Source organism: Cyrtonyx montezumae, unplaced genomic scaffold (genome assembly GCF_038088225.1).
Source record: "Cyrtonyx montezumae isolate F1298 unplaced genomic scaffold, pur_monq_1.0 scaffold_8, whole genome shotgun sequence".
NCBI lineage: Eukaryota > Metazoa > Chordata > Aves > Galliformes > Odontophoridae > Cyrtonyx > Cyrtonyx montezumae.
In genome coordinates this window covers 108,572,553-108,594,735 of record NW_027072089.1, presented here as the reverse complement: position 1 = coordinate 108,594,735, position 22,183 = coordinate 108,572,553, and the positions used below count along the sequence as shown (strand labels likewise).

The window sequence follows — 22,183 nt, the reverse complement described above, 5'->3', positions numbered from 1 at the left end:
GATTAAAAAAAGGTTTTAAGGACATTTAGGAGAATACTTTAAACGAGTAATAATTTTAAGAGCAGAGGCAATGTTTTTTAAAAATAATTCAGAGTCATGCACACTCTGGGAGTAAAATAATTTGGTTTTATACAACTTTATATTTTCAGTGCACAGTGCTAATTAGAAACAACTTGATCAACTATGGAAATTTCATTGGAAGCTATTAAAATAGCAGAGCTAATGTTTTAATGTCAAGAAACAACTAGAATTCAGTGAGGTAGAATACATAAATTTATAAAAATTATAGTAAAGATGATTGTATTATGCAAAAATTTGAAATATTATCATCGTATTTCAATTATAATGTTAGTTCTGTTTTCCTCTTTTTAAATCATCTTTAGCTATAGTATGAGGAAATGCATTCTGAAGAAGCAACATAGGTAACTAATGAAAGTGATTGCATTCTCAGATACTGATACCACAAGAGTTTTTACAAGTAGGAAATATACTTTCTTGTTTAATTTTCACAAGTGTTATGACCTAAGATCTATTTTGAGCAGGTTAATATTTCACAGAAACAGCAGATATATAAGATAAAATTTTGGCATCAATGGGATCCTTGCAACAGACTTTGCCCATTCTTTACCCAATTGAAATATGAGAAGATCTTTTGCGGATCTGAGTGTACAGGTACATATTGAAGAGCTGCTATCATTTCCCACACACACCTGCAGCAACTTGTTGCCTGACTGCAGACCTGAAATGAGAAGCTGTCAATAGTGAATTGGGACTGCTGCCGTGGGAGTTAACATAGCTCTCAGGGCACAAAATGATTTTCATTATAAATGTATTTCAGTGATAAAGGACATAATCTCCCTAATCTCTAAATCTATATAGCAAGTATTTTGTAGAAATTGTTAACAATTGGTATTAATTACAAATTGCTACTAATGTAGATCAGTATGTCATTACTGATCGAGATACTTCCTCTGATCCTCAGTTACATCACAGAACTGGGCACTGATTCGTGAACTTGTCTCGGATAATGATGCAGATAGATTGTCATGTCCAGAATGAGTATTAGCAACTATAAAATGCTAAATATTATCTTTAGTATTTCAGTTGTAGAATTATTTTAAAACTATTATAGAGATTTCTACTGTTTGAACAGTAGAATTTAAACAAATATTTTTAACACACTTCAAATAGCAATAATGGATTTTTGGAGCAGTTATTTTGCTTAGATTTTCTTTTTTATCTTTTTCCTTTTTTTCACTTGATAGCCTTGAAATTAAAAAGAAGAAATGATTCTATGTGTTTCTGGCAGTTAAAAAATAGACTCAGCTTCTGTGGCTAACACAAAATATATTTTTCTAAGCATGAGGCTGGTGTTGTTTTGAATGTTCTTACAATAGATAAACCCATATATTTTTATTTGTTTAATGCTAAAAATGAGGTGGAGAAATTTAAATGAGCTGTGATATAATCCTTTAAAACAGTGAATTTGATAGGAAGGGACAGAAGGATAGGAATACGGAGGCAAAGAATTGGGAGCTTTTACAACATTCCCAGGAAAGAGATTTGCTCCTAATGGACATTATTTTAGTACTGACACATCAGTTACAGTTATTTAAAATAATGTATTAATTTTTAGTCAATTTTGTGATTGTTCATATACACTATATATCTGATAAGACATATCCAGGTAAGAAAGTAGAGAAGGCTGGTTTGCAGACGTTTTCCTGAGGATCTGTATTTTAGGCTTTCAAACCTATTGTTGAAATATACAATATTAGTTCTGTATATCAGAAAACAGACTTTTATTAACTCCATCTACTCTATCAGGAATTGTATTAGGCTTTTGTTGTTTAATGTTTGGGATTACATTCTTTAATGCTGCTATATTAAGTACCATATCATTGTTGAAGAAATGGTGTTTCTGTGAGATAACACAGCAGCAAGAAGGCCCAAACTAGCAGAAATCTATTGCATCAATGCCACCCTGATAATATAACCATAATATCTGCCAGACGATTAATTGCTGTAAGTTTCTGCAGCATCCATCCATAAAGTATTGATTATTTGTATGCACACATAAGCTGTTAACAGTATTCAGCAGAGAGTGCTGCACAGACTCCTCAAATTATTTGCTATGATTGTGGATGGGATGCAAGCCTTATCTTGTGTCTTCCCCATGCAATTACTCCTGGTACATGATGACACTACTTACTTTGTACCTGTATTGCCAGCATCAGTTAGGTTACAACTTTTGCTTTTCTTTTATTTTAGGCAATTAGGAGCCACAAATCTAAGATAGCCTGATGTGATTAATTCTCTCAGCTATAGCTGGACCTTATGCTGTTATTATCTAGCCTTTTTGGCTTAGCTTTCTCTGCAGGCAAGCGTGCAAGAGTCTAAGTGTGGAGGACTTCTGTGTGGTAGCAGTAGAAACTCAACAAACCTGCCTTAGGGTGTAAATACTTATAAACTTTTTCCCCAGTGTAATTGGAAACACTCAGTCTTAAAATGTTTAAAATGCACCACATACTTTTACAGATAGTCTGTACAAGAGGAGTTCCCCTGGTACACACTTGATTTTGTCCAAAATGAATAATTGTATGTTGAGTGGAGTGAGAGAAGCAAGTAAGCTTCAGAAAGTGATTCAGTCTTTTGGTGCATACATGACTGGCCATCATTACTGAAGCTCTCAGCACAGGACAAGGACAGCTCCTACCACTTCTTCCAAAAGTGCAATAAATACTAAGAAAACTTTGTTATTATGATTATATCTGAATATCTAGGAAGAATTCTCACTCAACTAAGCAATCAGCTTAGCACACAAAAGTGATACACATTGATTTTAGTCTTTTTTTTTTAATTCTCTATCCTGAATTTTGCAAAGCACTACATTTATGCAATTCTTTGAGGTTCTTTCTTTTTCTTTTCAAAAACAGGAATAATATATTTTACACCACTTGTATTCTCTACCATGTTTTTTATTATTGTAAATATCTATGAGGCAGAATATAGTTCTCTTTCTGTAGTATTTGTGCAGTCATTTAGCAAAATGAAATGAAGCTTTAAATTAGTAATTTGATAAATACTTAACAAAAATTCATGTCAGAATATTTATGTTTTTTATATTGTGTTTAGTTGTCTGAATCTTTTCTGTTGTAAAGACAAACATTTAAAGGACTCTAATATGTAATTATTATGATAAGAATTTAATCTTAGAATCTAAGAAATATTTCCAAGCATTTATTAATGGAATGAATCTAATCAAATCAGTGTTGCATTTTTGTTGCAATGTTACTATGTTATGATCTTTCCTTTTCTGTGTGTTAGTGGATTTTGTGAATTATCTAATTAGGCTTGTAATCTGCAATTGAAAACTACTTTATTTCAACACAGAAATCCAGTTTTACAGGGATTTTACAGGTAAATTATCATTTACATGCTGTATAAGTTCATACAGTTTCCTGTACAGAAAACTGTATGAACTTATACAGCATGTAAATGTTGTATAGAGTACACATCTTATAAAAAATAATTTTATAATGTCAGTAGCATAATGTTTTACAAACTGTGTAGTATTCATAGTTTCAGTATTCCTTAACTATCCCTTTTATGCTTTGTTTTCCAGGTTGGCTTCATGAGCTAGGAAAACGAATAGAGTCTCCTTACTATGACAATAATACACTAGGAGGCCCATCAATCAGAAGTGCCTATATAGCTGCCCTATATTTCACCCTCAGCAGCCTCACAAGTGTTGGGTTTGGAAATGTTTCAGCCAATACTGATGCTGAAAAGATATTCTCCATTTGCACAATGCTCATAGGAGGTAGGTACAATGCTATTGGGGATAGAAGAAGTAAAATAAGAGCTGAAACTTTGCTAGGTTTTCATTTAAGAACAAACAGAATCATTAAATTTCAATGACTAAAAGAAGGCAAAAATGTTGTTTTTAAACTGGATAAACTTTCTCATGCAGGCTTATCTCCATGCTTTTAATGGTAACAGAGATCATCATCCAATAAAATACAAACTCATCCTATTGTGAGTGGATACCAGTGATGCACCAAGGGATTTCTTGCCATTTGATTACACACCTGACACAATCAGTACATAAGTATATGTTCAACTTCAGTTCCGTTCCCACAGCAGCCCTGGGAAAAAATGGCAAAATGAGGATGGCGGCACAAAAGTGTATCTGACTGTGAGCTTTGTTGTATCCATATCTGAAGTTCCAGACCGGAGAGAAGGCAGCAGAGACAACATAGAGATGGTTGAAATGTTGAGTGAGTCATAAGTGACAACAATACAAGGAAAAAGTGGTTCAAATATCACAAAGTAATTTTTTACTTGCCCCTGCTTCAAAATTGCATTATTTTTGTCATGTCTGGAACTCTTAGTTGAATTTGTAAATTGATGTTAATTACTTAGTACTATTGTTGGGGTCACCTTCCTGCTGAAGGTTCTTGGGACTCTCATGAGCTAGTGACACCTGCAGAGCATCTTAAGCCCAAGCCAATGGAGAAGGTACATTTACCTTCCTCTTCCACTTTCCGTTCCAGAAAAAAGTAAAAAAGAATTATCTGTTCTTTTTTGTTGTACATATATCACACATCTCAAAGGTGTCCCAGTCACTTGCAAAGGACAAATGATCCCTTCATGTTTTTTCTAATTTTTCTGGACATATCAGCAGCTAATTCTACCACCCAGCATTTCTAGAAGGTTTGTCTGCAAAGCATTGGTTATTGGTTTTGCAGCATAAATTTTCTTGGACAAAATTAAATTGACACTTTTAAACTTGGATGCCAAGGAACATGATGAATAACGTGCAAAAGTTACATTTACAACGTCCACTGGTGTTAAAAATGCTCAGGAATTATTTCCATTTTTCTCTGTTCTGAAAATGAGTGGCAATAATATAATGAATCATTCAACAATTTTGACAATGTCACATAAGCCAGACAACTCATTAATTACTTTTGCTGTTTGCATAATGTTATGAGGCTTTAAAATACAATGCATTGTGGCTTTTACTATATAAAATCTGTTAGAATGAAGGAAGAAGTATTCATTTATATCAAGAAATCAAGAAAGCCAATGATGAATATTTAATTCACTTTGATATGGCAGAGCTTTCACAAGCCTAATAGAAACTGATATGAAGGTATCCAATACTTCTATTTAGTCCAGACTTAGAAATATCATTTCCATTTCTTATATTACTGAGTGGTAGGTCTAATATGCTTGTGAGCTGAATAAATTCAACTAAATGTAGTAAGAGTGAACTGAAAAGTGAAAGGCAAAAATATTCAAAGTCAGCAGAAAAATGACTTGACAGTTGGGAGAGCACAGGAAACTTGATGCATCCAGATAAAAAAGCAGAGCAGTCATTTTTGCAGATGTTCTCCTGAAAAAAAAATAGATTACATTTGAGTAAATCAGCCTAGCAGGGAGACATGAAGGAGTTGGCATTGGCATTACAGACTGCTCTAAAATCTATTAGGAGGAAAATGCTCTTCTGTATACTTTAGAATATAATGTATTTTCATTTCTTAAGGCATGCTTTGATGTGAGATTTTGTCTTATACTTAATTTTAAGATTCCATAATGGAAAGTGATGTCTTGAGAGAAATAGAGGTGTTTTTACAGTAACCGTACCAAACCATTAGTTTAGGAAATTTCAGGTAGAATGAGTAGCATGACTTAGTTCAGTAACAGTTTTTAATATGCATCCCTGTCTTTTGGAATAAATTCTCACTTTGCATAAATTTAACCTTACAATAAGACAGACATTTTTATGAGGATAAAACATCCTTTGTTCTATTTCTTCTTCAAGTTGGAGACAAAATTTACTTATTAAAATTTAACTAAAATCCCTATGATACCCAACATTTGTATAGTATTAATCAGGTTTGTCTTCCTATGGATCTAATTGTTTTTTATTGTATTGTACATGTTCTACATTTTCTACATGTTCTTTGAGCTAAGAATTTATGCTTTTGTATTTAGAAATACTGGAGGCCCAGACTAAATCTCCAGTCATTTTTGGGATTGAAGATGTTCCTCTGATCCCTAAGCAAGAAAAACATAATTTAGATTAATATTTAAATCAAGGACACTTTATGAAATATGATTCCTACAAGTTTTAAATTATATTGCTTTCTTTTAGAGAATAAATTACTTTATATACAGAGTGGATCTGTGATTATTTGCTGAAGAAATCTAATTACTGTCATGGCCAAGAATAAATTATCAGTAGTATAAGTTGTCTTCCAATATAGGCAAAGATAGATTCTGCAGTAATAACACAATCCTAGATGGAAGTTATGCCAATAATAACATTGCAAAAAATTCCTTACTCCTAACCTTGAAGCCTATGGGAGATTAACGTGATTTTTCATATATATCCATAATCTACAGAGTGCTTTATACCTCTCCATTTTTTTAAAGCAAATATCATATACTCAAAATACAATGCTACACTGTCTTCAGCCTATCTGAATTATTTCAGCCCTAGCAGAGTACTTCTGTTATAATACATTGTTATCAAACATTACACAAGTCTCCTGTATTTTGCTGAACAAAATTAATATCAGCAACACTTGGCTAATCCAACTGACTCTTCTTAAAAATATTTTTTTAAATTATGCACTTTCTTTCTAGTATTCAAATCTGATCCTTTTCTTTCTGCGCTGTTTTTCATGTATCCTCTTTTATGTATCCACTTGTGAACATGTACTATATAGTTATGAAACGATATGAGTAGTGTTTTCTCCATTTTTCTGCACTACCTTCACAATAAAGACATATGTATTGTTACTAGACCCTTTTTGTTGGCCTCATTCTTTAAGTTTTCTGCTCTCCAAAGAAAAGAATTTTCTGCCTGTTTCTATCACAGGATAATAATGATTAACCATCAAAACACATTTTTTCTTCATACTACTAACCTTTTCTCTTCCTGTTTACCCTGGACTTCAGTAAATTGCCATACAAGGTCATCATCTTGTTTTATTTATAAACCAATTCCTTTGCTACTCTGAGGAGTCTGTCTGCTTCCTTTCAAGTACTAAAAGACAGAAGTCCTTTAAGAGTAATAAAAAGCTCTTGAACAGTTTACTCAATAAACAATTTGTAAATGTGTGTGTTATACACCTCAGATCAACACCATATGACTGACAATGCAGCACTAAGATTTCCCACTGATAATGAACAAACATATTTCTGCACTGACAAACCCAGCTGATGTGTATCTGCAGGCATTTCTTCAGTTTTGCTTCTGATATTTTTATTCCCAAGCTGGTTTCCAACTGTAGACAAACTCCTGGATGTCAAAGCTTTCTGATCAATAGTTTCACACTATAATTGACCTTCTATCTTGATTCATGTATGCTCTGTTGTTGAATATATTTGCATGAGTTCTCTGAAATCTATTACTATCTATTTAGGTGATAACAGATCAGTTGACTCTAATCTTTGTTCTATAAGTTCTTTATTATTTCCTGAATATGCCTGCTTGCAAATGTTCATCTGTTTTCTTTTTCCCTAGGCTATAAGTTTTATTTGGCTTGGACATTCTTTGGTATTTCACCCTGGTTGGTTAGCAGCAGATGTGATTCTATCCTGTCCCATGACTATGACTATTAGTTGTGCAAAAAGAAAAGAATAATATGAATATCTCTCATATCTCTCATGGAAAAGAAATTTTATCTATTAATCAGGAAACTTTTTCTGTGAAAACCATGTTTACTTTTTATGTTGCATTTTAATGCTCAACAAGTCACCTCATACTGCACACAATTTCTGTTTCCCTAGCTCTGATGCATGCCTTGGTGTTTGGTAATGTGACTGCCATAATTCAGAGGATGTACTCCAGATGGTCCCTTTATCACACAAGAACCAAGGATCTGAAGGACTTTATACGGGTCCACCACCTGCCACAGCAGCTAAAGCAAAGGATGCTTGAATATTTCCAAACCACATGGTCTGTCAACAATGGAATTGATTCCAACGAGGTAACTCAATGAGAATGTTGTGTGTTTGACAGTTTTGACTGCTGGAATTAGGGAGGGGAGTTATTTCCTGTTCCTGACGCAGTGTTTTTTGTGGCACTGCATATGAAGGACAACATGCCTAAAATTAAACCTGTGCTGGTCCAGGAGGGGCATGCTGTTGAGGAATCTGTTTTGCAATATGCATATTAAATTAAAAAATCAGAGTCCTTTATTATTCAGAGCTGTTGAAGAAGCACTCATAGGAAAACTTCTGGATGATGCCAGAAACACTATATTGAACACTTCGCTTTTACCAAACACACAAAATTCTGTTTTCTCCTGCTCGTTTGCTTGCTGTTTTTTTTTTTTGTTTTTTTTTTTTTTTACTCTTCTTTCCTCACTCCTTCATTTTCTTTTGTTTTTTGCATTACTGTAAATAACTGGTTTGTCCTGGAATATATTGTCTGAATGCTGAGGTTATTAATTTCCCTATTCTCAAATACTAATAATTTTGAATAAGAGCCTATGTGCAGTGCTCAAAAACTTCTGTACTAGTGGAGGTTATCGACTGTTACTGCCACCACTGCTGAAACACACCACCCACTGCCCCACTGCACTCACACCCACTGTTTAGTCTCCATAAATGTTCAGCAAGCATTGATGAATGTCAGTGGGTGCCATTTTTTCTGCATGGAGAAATTCAGTGACACACCTTTGCTTCATATGCACTTCCATGTCAGACGCCATTCATTTGCACCATCCCTCTGCTGCCTTCTGTCACATGGCAACAAAACATTACAGAATATTGATAAGAAATTGACCAGTATATTGATATTTTCTTCATTTTGCCATCTTCACATTTTCAAGCAGACCTTTTTTAAAACATATATAGAGAGAGATATCATTAAATTTTGCCAAGTTACAATGAGGATATACAGAAAAGTAAGATCATACAACATTGCTTTTAGTTTCTAGAGATTCTTCCACTGAATATTTACTTTGACAGTATTATTTCTCTCTTTTTTGCTGTGCAATTATAGTACCATAAAAAATAAAAGAAAATTGAAAAAAAATAATGCTTGGACCTGAACTATATAGTTTTTTCTGAGTTTTCCTCTTCCAGTGGTTTTACCATAAAAGAGAAAATACAGCCTGTTCATTACCAAGTTCATTTTGGCTAGTGTGTATTAACATATGTGTCCAAACAGGATGCTGTGTTCTAACAAATGAGAAGAACTTAGACCAGATTAAATTGTGCATTTGTACACAAATTATTCATCTTATGCAAAGATTGTTGTTGTTTTTTTTCATAAAGCCATATTTTTGTTCATGTCTTTCCAGGAATTTATGAGTGTTTATCAGTGTAAAGATTTATTAAGACATAGCACACGTATCTTATCAAACAAGATAAGGAACATTTGAAAGGAAGATTTTTGCCCTAGTATGACTTGTGCAGTAACACGAAATTAGATCAGTCCTGCAAAGAAACAAAAACAAACTTTTTTTCACTTTTTCCTCCTTCTCACCTCTTTTTTTTTTTTTTTTGACAGCTTTTAAAAGACTTCCCAGACGAACTGCGTTCAGACATCACCATGCACTTGAACAAAGAGATTTTGCAGCTCTCCCTTTTTGAGTGTGCCAGCCGTGGTTGCCTCAGGTCTCTGTCTCTGCATATCAAAACCTCCTTCTGTGCTCCTGGGGAATACCTCCTCCGGCAGGGAGATGCCCTGCAAGCGATATACTTTGTGTGCTCAGGTTCCATGGAAGTCCTGAAGGACAGCACAGTGCTGGCAATTCTCGGTACGCTTGCGATATAGCTTCAAATGTCCAATGAATGCAGCTATGTTAAGACTAATGTTAATGAAAGAACAAAGAGATCTCCAGAATGTGAATTCACTACGAAACTGATGGCTTAGTGTGTCCTAGTAATGTAATGAAAAAGGGAAATATAATTTGTCCAATTTTAATCTACTGTTCATCTGTTAATTTGCTATGATCTTTCCTGAATCACTTAGTTAGTCCTTTATTTTTTTGCCCCATGGAACTTACATTTCTAGACTGTTAGCTGTAAGATATCTCACTTTTAATCTGATTTTCATACACTTATTCTCTCTCTCCTTAGTATGTAAGGAGGTACTTACAAGCTTTCAACCAAATCTGATGGCAGCATCAGCATCTCAGAGGATGTTGAATATAAATTCCTTAACTGTTTACAAAAATTAGTGGCCAGGTATTGTTCCCGCTAATGCACCCAAATTAAGGTAAACACTGTAAGCCCAGTCTCACTCTTTGATGAATGCATGTGAATAACAATTTTAGAATGGCCATTTGGTGAAAAGCAAGCATTCTGCTCTACCAAGAGGTATTTCTTCAATCTAATTCATTCTGCCAGCATTCACCTGAGTATATTAGAACAGAAAAAGCCAGAAATTCTGTTCCGATAAATTCAGTTTAGTTTGCTAGATGAATTTTTTGGCTTATCTAAAGTAAAACATCTGTATCTGTAAATTTCAGTGATAGCCTCTGTTAATGCCTATTAAAGAGATTCACTTTATCTTCAGCTAAAAGACTTTAAGCACTTTATAAAAGATAAAGTAAAATGTAAAATTTTACTCTAAATATGAATAATTAATTATGATCTTAATACTTTTTTAGATTTAGACATATTCTTCATTCCAATAACTTTTCATATTCTTATAAAGCAGAGTTAAAAAGAACACTTCCTTTTTACTTTCCCTCCTCCTCTGTGGGATTATACCAGAGAATTGATAATGCAAGCTTCTGATGTTCTGTAATTGAATTTCCTTTATTTTACTAACATGCATTACTGTTTTATTTATTTATTTATTTATTTATTTTTAGAATATGGATGTGATACATGGTCTATTACTTTCATAACTCTTTAATTCCATTAGCTTGACAATCCACATTTCTATCACTCACATTAAATAAGGACGTTTAAGAATTCCTCTATTTTAATGGATCACATAAATCAAAGCTATGAAACATCTTAGAAAAAGTATAATCTTAAATACATCAAACGATTAAGAACTAACTCCTCTGGATTTATGATTTCATTAATAAATCCATTTTCAGGCAATTCTGAAAATTTAAAGAATCGTTGTGTATTGGTGTATTGGTGACAATGACAACAGTAAGAAAGATTAGTGGGTTTCTAAGAGATGGTAATGGAATCATAATGCAGAAACATAAACATAATGCAATGAGATAATGTTTCATTCCAGTGAATGGGAGCTTCAACATTTAAACCTAATTAACACCAGCATAAGGTGAGTGAATCGAACTTGTAGGTCCTTTGATATATTGTGCTACAAATGTGATGTAAATCTTGGAGAGCAGGGTTTTGTTTGTTTGTTGTGGTTTTTTGTTTGCTTTTTGGTATTTTTTCGTGAAAACAGTGCATTACTAACAGTCCCCAGGCTTTACTTTTGTAACTGTCACTATTTAATTTTAGTGGAATATATTTTGGTTGCTGAATAACAAGTAATATAGCAATAAGAGATGCTCTGATTAAATGCAACAGTTGTGTGTGTCTTTAGACTATCACTTCCTAATACTTATTAATATGAATTTTTAAAATATTTAATATTTTAAATAAAAATATTTAATTTTTAATAATAAATCTTAAAATACAATATTGGTGTATTATTTGAGCACATGCTATATTTGTTTAAAAATATTAACCATAAGTGATTGAGAAGATATCCACAGAGAGGAGAAAATTGCAACTTTGCACATCCCAGATTTATTATCAAACAGATGTTTCTACATAAGCCCTTGTAGATGTGTTCTCCAATGGAAAAGAAAGAATTACTAATAATAACTTACATTACTTTGCCTACATAATATATGTTGTTATTAAAAATGCATTTATCTCACTCCTACAGTAATTCTTAAGAATCTTCAGCTTACTAGCTTTATTCTGATACATGATTTGCATTCCAAAATAAACAAAAGGTAGCATATTTCAGATCAACCATAATGACTTACAGACTGAAACTATTTCATCAAATTGCTTAACAGTGATTAAATATAACTAATTTTAGAAATATAGAATCATAGAACGGCTTGTGTTGGAAGAGACCCCAGGGATCATCAAGTTCCAACCCCAGTGCCACAGGCAGGGCCACCAACCTCCAGATCTGGTACTTAACCAGGTCGCTCAGAGCCACATCCAACCTGGTCTTGATCACCTCCAGGGACAGAGCATCCACCGCCTCTCTGGGCAGCCTTTACCAGCACATCACCACTCTCTATGTAAAGAACTTCCCCCCGGCATCCAACCTTCTCTCCTTGAACTTAAAACAGTTCATCCTTATCCTATCACTACCTACCCAAGTAAAAAATTGGTTCCCTTCTTTTTTATAATCTCCTTTTAAATACGGGAAGGCTGCAATGAGGTCTCCTTGCAGCCTTCTCTTCTCCAAGCTGATCAAGCCCTGTTCCCTCAGCCTGTCTACATAGGGGAGGTGCCCCAGCCCTCTAATCATCTTGACGGCCCTTCTCTGAACCCTCTCCAACATAAATAATTTCAAATTTGTTTACACATTATTGAATTTAATAATATTTTTATAACTAAAAAGTTCTAATGAAGATGCTTGGAAATTGCTTTTGTAAAACTTGAAATATTTTTCCCATGTCGGAATATTTGTGACTAGATTAACCTTACCAGCCATCTGTTCAGTGTAATCAAAGAAGTAAGAAAATTGGTTACATTTACAGTGAAAAGTAAAGGCAATTTATTTCTTAGATTCACAGTTTATTGAATTATGTAAACAGTATACCATGTGATGAGCAAACAGAGAAATATATTACTTTGTGATTCATCAGATACACTGTTCTCTAGCACTGATTCTTATTAATACTAACAAATTTTAAAAGAACATAAATGTATGTTTATTCCTAAGATAAAAGAAAACCTCTGTATATGCAGGGCTTAAGATAAGCACTGAGAAAATTTTACAGTCTCCAAGTAAACAGAAAAAAAATTGCAAGTAGTATAAAGCAAATAATATTATTTAAATAGCTTCAGAATTGATTGTCTGCTTAGTTTATCTTACTCTTCAAGTACACCATTTCCTGTGTAATATCCAGGTAGAATGACACGGTGGATGAATTTTCAGATTTTATAGTCTTCACTTACTAGTCATTACACAGAATAATGAAACATTAGAAGAGATCTCTGGAAGTCGCCCAGTCCAAGCCAAAGTTTATGCCAGCTTTGCTCCATTTCCTTGGGATTATGTCATCTTGTAAATTATATTCTTCAGTCCTTGATCATCTTAACAACTCAGAAATTCAAAACAGGTCATTATATTTCTGTTGTGTTCTGACATATGTCAAACAGAGGGCTTCCTTGGGACTGCTTGTTACTTCCTTGGGACCTGTTGACTTTCATGTTATAATGCTACTAAGGATGCTCTTGACACACTTTAAGGAGAGGGCATATTTTTAGTTTGCGTATATGAGGAAACTCATGTTCTTTTTGCAGAGCTGCTTTCCAGCTAGTCAGCCTTAACATCATACTACTACTGGGACATATTCCATTCTAGGTGCAGAACATGGCATTTATTTTTCCTGAATTTCATCAGACATTTATACCCAGCTTATTAAGATCCCCCAAATAACATATGCTTTTCCCTTTGCCACATCAGCTGCTCCCTCCAACTTAGTTTAATGCATAAACTCACCAAGAGAGCACTCCATTGCACTGTCCAGGTCTTTCATAAAGATTATCTACATTAACCCTTGAGAAAGACCTCTGGTTCAATGAATGCTCTTTGGACATAATATCTCAGACCAAATCTTTATGTAAGCTCTTCAATAGAAAATGCTTATGTTCCTCAACATATGGTTATACGTCTATAAATGAAAATATAATGGCTTTAGAATCACTGAATCACAGAATTGTAGGTGTTGGAAGGGACCTCTAGAAATCATCTAATCCAGCTCCCCTACCAAAGCAGATCCCCAGACCAGGTTGCAGAGGTAGGCATCCAGGCGGGGCTCGAATGTTTCCAGAGGAGAATCTTCAACCTCTCTGTGCAGCTGTGCCAGTGCTCTGTCACTTGCATTGTGAAGAAGTTCCCATGCATGTTTGTGCAGAACTTCCTATGCATCAGTTTGTGGCCATTTCCCCTTGTCCTGTCAGCATACACTGCTGAGAAGAGTCCACCCTTGCCCCTTTGCCTCCTGCTCCTTAGACATGTATAGACATGGATCCCCTCTGAGTCTTCTTTTTTCAAGGCTGAACAGACCCAGGTCTCTCAGCCTTTCCTCATGAGAGTCTTTTCCATGCCCTTTATCATCTTTGTAGCCCTCCACTGGACTCTTTCAAGGAGATTCCTGTCCCTTTTGCACCAGGGAGTCCAGAATTGGACACAATACTCCAGGTGAGGCCTGACCAGGACAGAGTAGAGGGGGATGATCACGTCCCTTGTCCTGTTGGTCACATTCCTTTTATTGCAACCCAGGATACCACTGGTTTTCTTGGACAACTGAGCACACTGCTAGTTCATGGCCAACTGTCATCCACCAGGACACCCAGGTCCCTCTCCTCAGAGCTCCTCTCCAGCAGGTCATCCCTCAACTGGTACTGGTGCATGCAGTTATTCCTCCCTGGGAATCCATTCTTTTTTATTGACTGAAGTGCTGTTGACTTTCCACCTCATTGTTACCCACTATAGCTAAGATACATCACGAAGTGTAGCTACACAGCTATAAGCATCACAACCTGCAAATGTTTTACAAGACAAATTCTGAGTAAAATTTTAATTTGAATTGAATATCTACATTTAATCATGTCATGTTTATAATCTTATGTTAACAACTGCCTATTCAAATGAAATAATCAACAAAGAAACAATAACTTGTCACTTACAAAATTCCACCTCCTATTAATACTGCTATTATTACTGCAATAAATCTTATGTTTTTAGTGTATTTATTGCTTCCTTAAATGCGATAGTTACATGTTCATAAATTAGTCTTTGTACCTCTTGTTAAGTGCATACAACATTGCTCCTGAAACAAAAACAACAACAAAAAAAGAAGCAGCTCCTAGATTGATAGAAATAATTTTGAAAGCCAATAAAAGAAAAAAACAAACAAAAACAAACAAAAACAAAAACAAAAACAGGAGGAACTATGCGTTTTAAAATTTAGTAATTGCTAAACAGAGTTATGGTAATAAAACAGTATTCAAGAATGACTTTTCTTTGAAGTTGATTCTTTTCATTTTTTCTTTTAGGTAAAGGAGATTTAATTGGAGCAAACCTATCCATTAGGGATCAAGTCATTAAAACAAATGCAGATGTTAAGGCTCTAACTTACTGTGACCTCCAATGCATTATCCTCAAAGGTCTCTTTGAAGTACTTGATCTTTACCCAGAGTATGCTCACAAGTTTGTTGAAGACATACAGCACGATCTCACTTACAATTTAAGAGAAGGCCATGAAAGCGATGTAAGTATTTTTAAACATCTCTGCAGGTATTGTTAACTGTAAAGATGTTTTTCATGCTTTAATCAGTCATTATTACTTTATCACAGTAAATAAATAATACATATATAATATATACAATAATATACATCTATATATAATATAAATACATAATATACAATAATACATTAAAAGGACCACTTGTTCAATTTGTTTGATAATTCAACCTATATTACTTGTTGATCTGTCAATCAGATCATAAATAGTGAATATGTTCCCCGCCTCTCATTTTTCAATAGAAAGAATAATTTGATAGAAAACGTTTTTCTTGATTATTTTGTCAAGTTTTTCTTGTTTACAAATAATTCATAGTTATATAAAGCACATGTCCAAGTAAATATATTTTATTTTATGTTTTCAAAAATATAATGTGCGAATCTAATGAACATTCATTTTATCACCTCATAGTTAAGAACATTTCTATATTTTCAATATGAGAAACAGTTGTTTCTCATTTTACTTCAACTGGGAAGTGTTTTTTCATTTCTGTAAGAAACTTAAAGTGAAACCAGAAAAAAGAAAAACTTCAGGATAGATTTACCAAAATATTGTCACTGAAATTATGTATTAAATATACATTTAGATTTCAATACAGAAAGCTTTTATTGAATCTCTCCTCTTCTGAATGTATCACATGAATATATAGAAGTTCTGGGGCCTGAGTTAACCCAATCTTAATAATAAATTTGGACAAAAATTCAGTTTAGTCTTATTAGATCAAGTCTTTTTGTTGTGCTGCTCCTTATCCTAGAGAGAATTAGCACTGAAAGTGTACACCTACTCTCAAGACAGGATATGAATGTAATTCCAAATATTTTGGCAGACACTATGAATTGGTGCAAGACTTAGAAATTCTTCATCTTGTGGGGCTGTTATTGTTCATGTAGGATAGGTAGGCACTCACTTTTATGAAGGCTGGTTTGTTTCTTGGGTAGTTGGTATTGCTTCAGTACTTTTCTCTATGCTGAAAAATCTATGGTTTCTTGTACTAGTTGCATACACATTCAAATTTTATAAAATCAATAACAGGTAATTCCAACTGGAGATGGTTGAGTGGTAAACAGATTTGCAGATGAGAATGAGTTGTAAGAGTGCAGAGTAAGATCTTCCTCACTTTTGCTTCAGATAGGATTTAAAACACTGAAGAAAATACCACAGAACTTTTATGGCTTTAAGAGGAAAATATTTTTAGAGTTTCTGAATATTCACTGTATTTTCATGGTATAACTCATTATTTTAAAATAACAGGAAAATAAAATAACCTGACAATGGTTAGCATTCAGTGTCACAAATATTGAAGACAGATGATGATTAATCACAGCATTATTTCTTCCTACACTCTTGAGTTAACTAAGCCCAGTATTACCTACTACTAACTAGTATTGCTTTCATAGCTGAACTGATCTTGTTCAAGCTCATCTGATTTCTCATTAAAACAATTTATTTATCAGTCAGAATGAAGAGCAGATATAGGTAGAAAAATTTGCTCCACCAGAAGTGTTCTCTCCTAATGAGGAGAGATGCCTATGGCAGTAACAAAGGTGCCTGATCAACAACTTGCTTGCTTTGCAAACCTAAAGGGTGCAGTTCCCAGAATGATGATTTACTCTCACAGAATATTAAGAAGAAGGCTTTCAGAAGTAAAATTTAAAATTTGCTTGTGTGAAAATATGACATCTTTTAAACATGGTATTATGTCTTGAGAATTGCGCTATAGGAAAATGTGGCAGCCGTGATACAGTCTTGAACACTCTCTCTAAGACTGAGATTTTACTTTTATGCATGCTATAACTTCTGTAGCTTTGTAGGGATTTTGGTGTTTGAGAGTTTTTCCGTAGTTAAACAATAGATTGATTTGTTTGAATAAGTCAACTTCTCACCCCTTTGCCTTTAATGTTTTAAATGAATGCAATCTGTAACTGAATGTGAATTTAATGCCTGAAAATGTATCAGTAGCAATGTTTAGGATCAGCTGAGCTACAAAATGAAAGAGTATAAATTTCCCCTCTTGGCTTTTCACACTAGGGTTGGGTGAACTGCAGATTAAAGTAGAATGAAATAGCATGACTTATCAACTGTCATTCAGACTTTACCTAAAACTTTATTGCTATTTTAGTCACAGATCACCTAAACTGTGTTACATTGCAGATTTCCAAACATCAACTTCTCACTGAACACAAAATCAAGTAAGTTCTCTGAAGTGAATAACAACCAGGTGGACAAAAAAGGGACAGAATTAATTGGGACTTCCCTGATTCTGGACTATCAAAGCTGTATACTTATCACCAGAACACTTAACTACCCGCCACACTGAAATTTATAGGAAAACCTTATTTTATTTCATTTTATTTTCTTTTTTTGGTTCATTTGGAGGTCTAAAAGCGTACAACAGGATGGGCTGCATAGCACATAAGTATGGTGTAATGGTGGAAAAGACTCCTGAACTCCATAACCATTACAATTTTCAGTAAAGCAAAGAATATCTGTAAGCAATACCAAGTAGAACATGCTGCTATTTGATTATAGAAAGATTGAAAATGTTGTTTAAGTAATTTTGAAAGAAAAGATCAAGAGATTTAAAGTACAGGATCTGGCAAACTTAACTATGTCAGCTTCTAATGAGTGACAGAAACAGAAAGGAAAACAAAGAAATAAAGATTCTTCACAGTATCTCTGAAGACAGAAGCCCTTCAATGATACATGAATATGACATGTAATGAGTGTGCAATCACAACAGCAGTTCTATCATGCCATCTTTCCATATATTCTTATTACAGCAATAGGAAGAAAGGATAGATATTTTCTACCCTTTGTTATCTTTGCTGAAATTTGATAGAGAAACTAATTCCTGTAAATTTACAGAATTAGCACAGTTAGAAAAAGCTAATTTGTTTGATAGATGGAGTTGTGACAACAAAATGATTTAGTCATTCTAGGCTTTCAACCAATTTCTCTAGGTCTTTGATATCACCACTGTGACATAGTTTGCTAGGTTACACAGTTTTCAACATCCCCTCACCCATAGGATTTTTTCACAATATATTACAGACTGCATACACAGCAGGCAGAAAGTCAGTTGTCTGATTTAATAAAGCTAGGTAGTCAGAAAAAGGTTCTTTCAATGTGAAATACAATTATATCAAAGAAACTGGAAATAATTTTGCTATGCACCAGCCCTAGAAAATGTTTTATAAGGTAACAGATGTTCATAATTTACTTTTATTATCTTATAAGAAATTTAGGTAAATATTTTCACAATATCTTTGTTGACTTGATAACCATTTGTTGCCACTATGAGGACTGCTCTGAAAGCAATGCCTTTTATTATGTTGGCCCACGGTGTCAGAGGTGTGACAGATGGCAGCAGAGGGGCAGTCTAAAAATATAGTGCCTGTAAGAAGTACAAATGAAGCAAAAGTGTGGAACTGAATTTCTCCATGCAGAAATACTGACACCCATTAACATTCATCAACATTTGCAGAATGCTTATGGAGACCAAACTATGGGTCTTAGCACAATAAGGCAATGAGTGGTGCATTCCAGCAGTGATGACAGTGACATGAAAGTTAAGCCACATTCCAGATGGCCATGCACAGCTGTCACACCATGAAATGAAGAGTGCCTTGAGCAGCTTATCCACACAATTCATTGAACTGTGACCAGAGTACTGTGTACAGAGCCGAATATTAGCTTCAATGGAAATGATGGTGGTAATATCAGGTGTGTTCCACAGATGCTCATACAAGAACAGAAAGAACACTGTATACAAATTTATCAGGACCTACTGAACCAATATAAGGCTGAAGGTGACAATTTCCTGGATCCCTTTTCTGGATTACTGTTCATAAGAAGTGGCTTCACTGCTATGAGCTGAAGTCAAAATGGCAGTACACAGAATGACAACACATGAATTACACATTGCAGAAAGACTTCCAGATGTAGTCCTCAGCTGGTAAATTATTGTTCACAATCTTTTGGGATAGGAAAGGGATGATCCTTCTGGATTTCCTGGAACCAGGAAAAAACACCAACCCTGACTGTTACATCTGACTGCTACAGGCTGAAGGCTTGGAATTACAGAGTCAAACCAGAAAAGATAAACCCTCTCTTGCAACATGGTAGGCCCCATAACAGTTTGAAGACTGGAGTATATTATCAGACTCACCTGGACTGCCTCACCACACCTGCTGTACAGTCTGGATTTGAAACCTTCAGACTTCCATCTGTTTAGGCCAGTGAAAGATGGACTGTGTAGGCAACATTTTCCTAGCAATCATGCCATCACAGCATCTGTGAAACAGTGGCTCACCTCCTCTGGTGCAGATTTTGATGAGTATAGCATGCAGGCACTTGTACCCCACTAGTGAAAATACCTAATAGTAATGACTATGTCAAAAAAATAGTGTTTTGTAGCTGAGAATTTGTTCCATCAAATAGTGCTACTGTGCTTCTTGTGTTTACGGTAATTTCCATGGAAATAAATAGGAACATTACTTTCTGTGCAACCTATGTAGTTGTTCCCTGTGTCTGCACAGAAGTGTCTATAGTCTAGGTATCACAATTCATCAAAAAGAAAACAGCAAAGGCCAATGACAACCAGACTGATATAAAGTACAGGAGGCTTCCTTGAGACCTATGCTAACCCTCAAGCTGTAATGAAGTCCCAAAGGAAAATAAGACAAAGCCAGGAATATGCATCTTTGACTCACTAGAGCACTACCAATACATGTCATTTTCTGAAATGGCATACCTGAAGATTCAAACATCTTTCTTTGTAGACAGGATTTGTAATTAATAAGTTTATACATTTTCTTCTATAACTTTAAGAGTAGTATTTCACCTCTTACAGAGAGCTCTCCTGCTCCCTGTCCTCAATGGAAGACATGCTGTTCTGTTTAAAATGAAAATACTCCAACTCTGAAAGGTAGAAATACTACTTCCTTGGAGTGCATTCACAGTGTAAATAAGACAGCATGATGAAGACTGCACTAGAAAAGAGGTTGTTTCTTCCTCCAGTTGGAAACCTAGTGTCTTATTGTAGCAATGAGATTTTTCCCCTTGTCTGACAAAATGGGGCTTGATGCTTTGGAGAGGTTGGTATTTAAAATTTATTAAATTTTGGTGACTGAATTGAATTTGTTTGTTTGTTTGTTTAATATAATAAAGCTCATGTTGCTATTAGCAATACCAAACACGCTACAGAGGACATCTCTCCTTTTCTACTGGGAAATCTCATAATTGGTTAAACAAATTGTTCTTAAAGGTGAAAACAGATTTAAGCTTTGACAAAAAACAGATCACAGTGTGGGAAGAAAAATGCCAACATATTCTACTCTGAATAGAGTTTTCTAGCTCATTCCAACAGGGAATTAACCATGACTTTTAAAAGAAATGTGTAATTCCACCTCACTGCTAGACTGATCTATTTCTGGATTTCCATCTTTTCTTGGTTTTGTCAACTAATGTTTTTTGTTCCTGTCAGCAGAAAAGTGGATAGAGCAAATGATATTTTGAGTGCATGCAAAAAAATTATCTGAAGGTCTGCCTATCCACTGTCTGGTTTTCATCTAGTAGATTATTTATTTAACATAAACTGATTCTTGTTTCTTTGGATTTCTAGAAATTGAATTATAGCTCTTAAATATACAAATGCTGTTTTTCAATATAATAGAAGTAGTTCCATCTGTTACAAATTTGCTTGTCTATTATTTAACAGTAGTAGAATCTGAGAAACAGTTCTGACTTTTTTAATACATTTTTAGTCTGCATATTAAATAGTATTTTGTTTTAAAGAAACAGATCAAGGTTATCCAATTTGCAATTATATTTATATGAAAGAAAAAAAGAATAAGGATGCTTTTATGGAAATAGTTGCTTCTAATTTTGGCAAAGATTGCAAGGTAAGAAAACATAGCAGAAACTTCAAGCCACATGATTACTTATTCATGTGTTTAACTTTAAAGCCGGAAAATAGTGATTTGGAGAGGTATTACCTCTGTGTTTGTAACAAATATCACATATTTAAAAGATTGACTTCTAAACTATTACTACACTTCTCTATTTAGTCATAGTTCGTTCACTTCAGACTAAATCACAGCTCTTCCAGTACACTGCAGAGTAGTAAAAAGATGCAAAATATTTTTCAAAGTGAGTACTTTCCAAATATTTCTCAAATAATTCAAAGTAACTTTTAAATAGAGAAGATGATTTTGTCATATTACTTAGCAGCTGTGTAGAAAGGAGTGATTTACTTTAGAAAATTCAATTAGCTCTTCTTTGATGTTTACAAATATGGTTGGAAAACTCTGAGGAAAATTTATGATTTTTAAGATCATGTGCTATTAATATAGCTGTAACTCACAGCTGGTTTTTGTACGCAGTGTAGCAGGTACAAATACTGCAAAATGAGGCACCTGTCTTTGGCATTTTTTTTCTGTTTCTCTAAAAACATTTTTTTCTGTTTGGCGTGTTTTTTTCTGTACTGTTATAACAGGTGGGATAGAGAAGTGATTAATCTGACAGCAGCAGCAGTCTGATACTTTACCTTCATTATTACTGGGCAAAATGAAGCACCTTAGATTGCTCTTTATCACCTGTACTTGGCAACCAAGCAGAACAAATTCCTTTTGTTCGGTTAGGGTGACTAAATTAAGTGACTGATGGCTGCACATCTGCTT

At 34.3% G+C, this 22,183-nt stretch overlaps 1 protein-coding gene across 1 annotated transcript in view; it reads left to right on the top strand.

The window, feature by feature from the left end:
- KCNH8 (potassium voltage-gated channel subfamily H member 8) overlaps positions 1–22,183 on the top strand; it is a 157,532-nt gene that overhangs the window by 116,137 nt on the left and 19,212 nt on the right. Inside the window, exons 8-11 of the mRNA XM_065752947.1 lie at positions 3,626–3,823; positions 7,807–8,006; positions 9,536–9,785; positions 15,256–15,470. Coding sequence (XP_065609019.1) covers positions 3,626–3,823; positions 7,807–8,006; positions 9,536–9,785; positions 15,256–15,470 — 863 coding nt within the window. The remainder of the gene's footprint in view (positions 1–3,625; positions 3,824–7,806; positions 8,007–9,535; positions 9,786–15,255; positions 15,471–22,183) is intronic.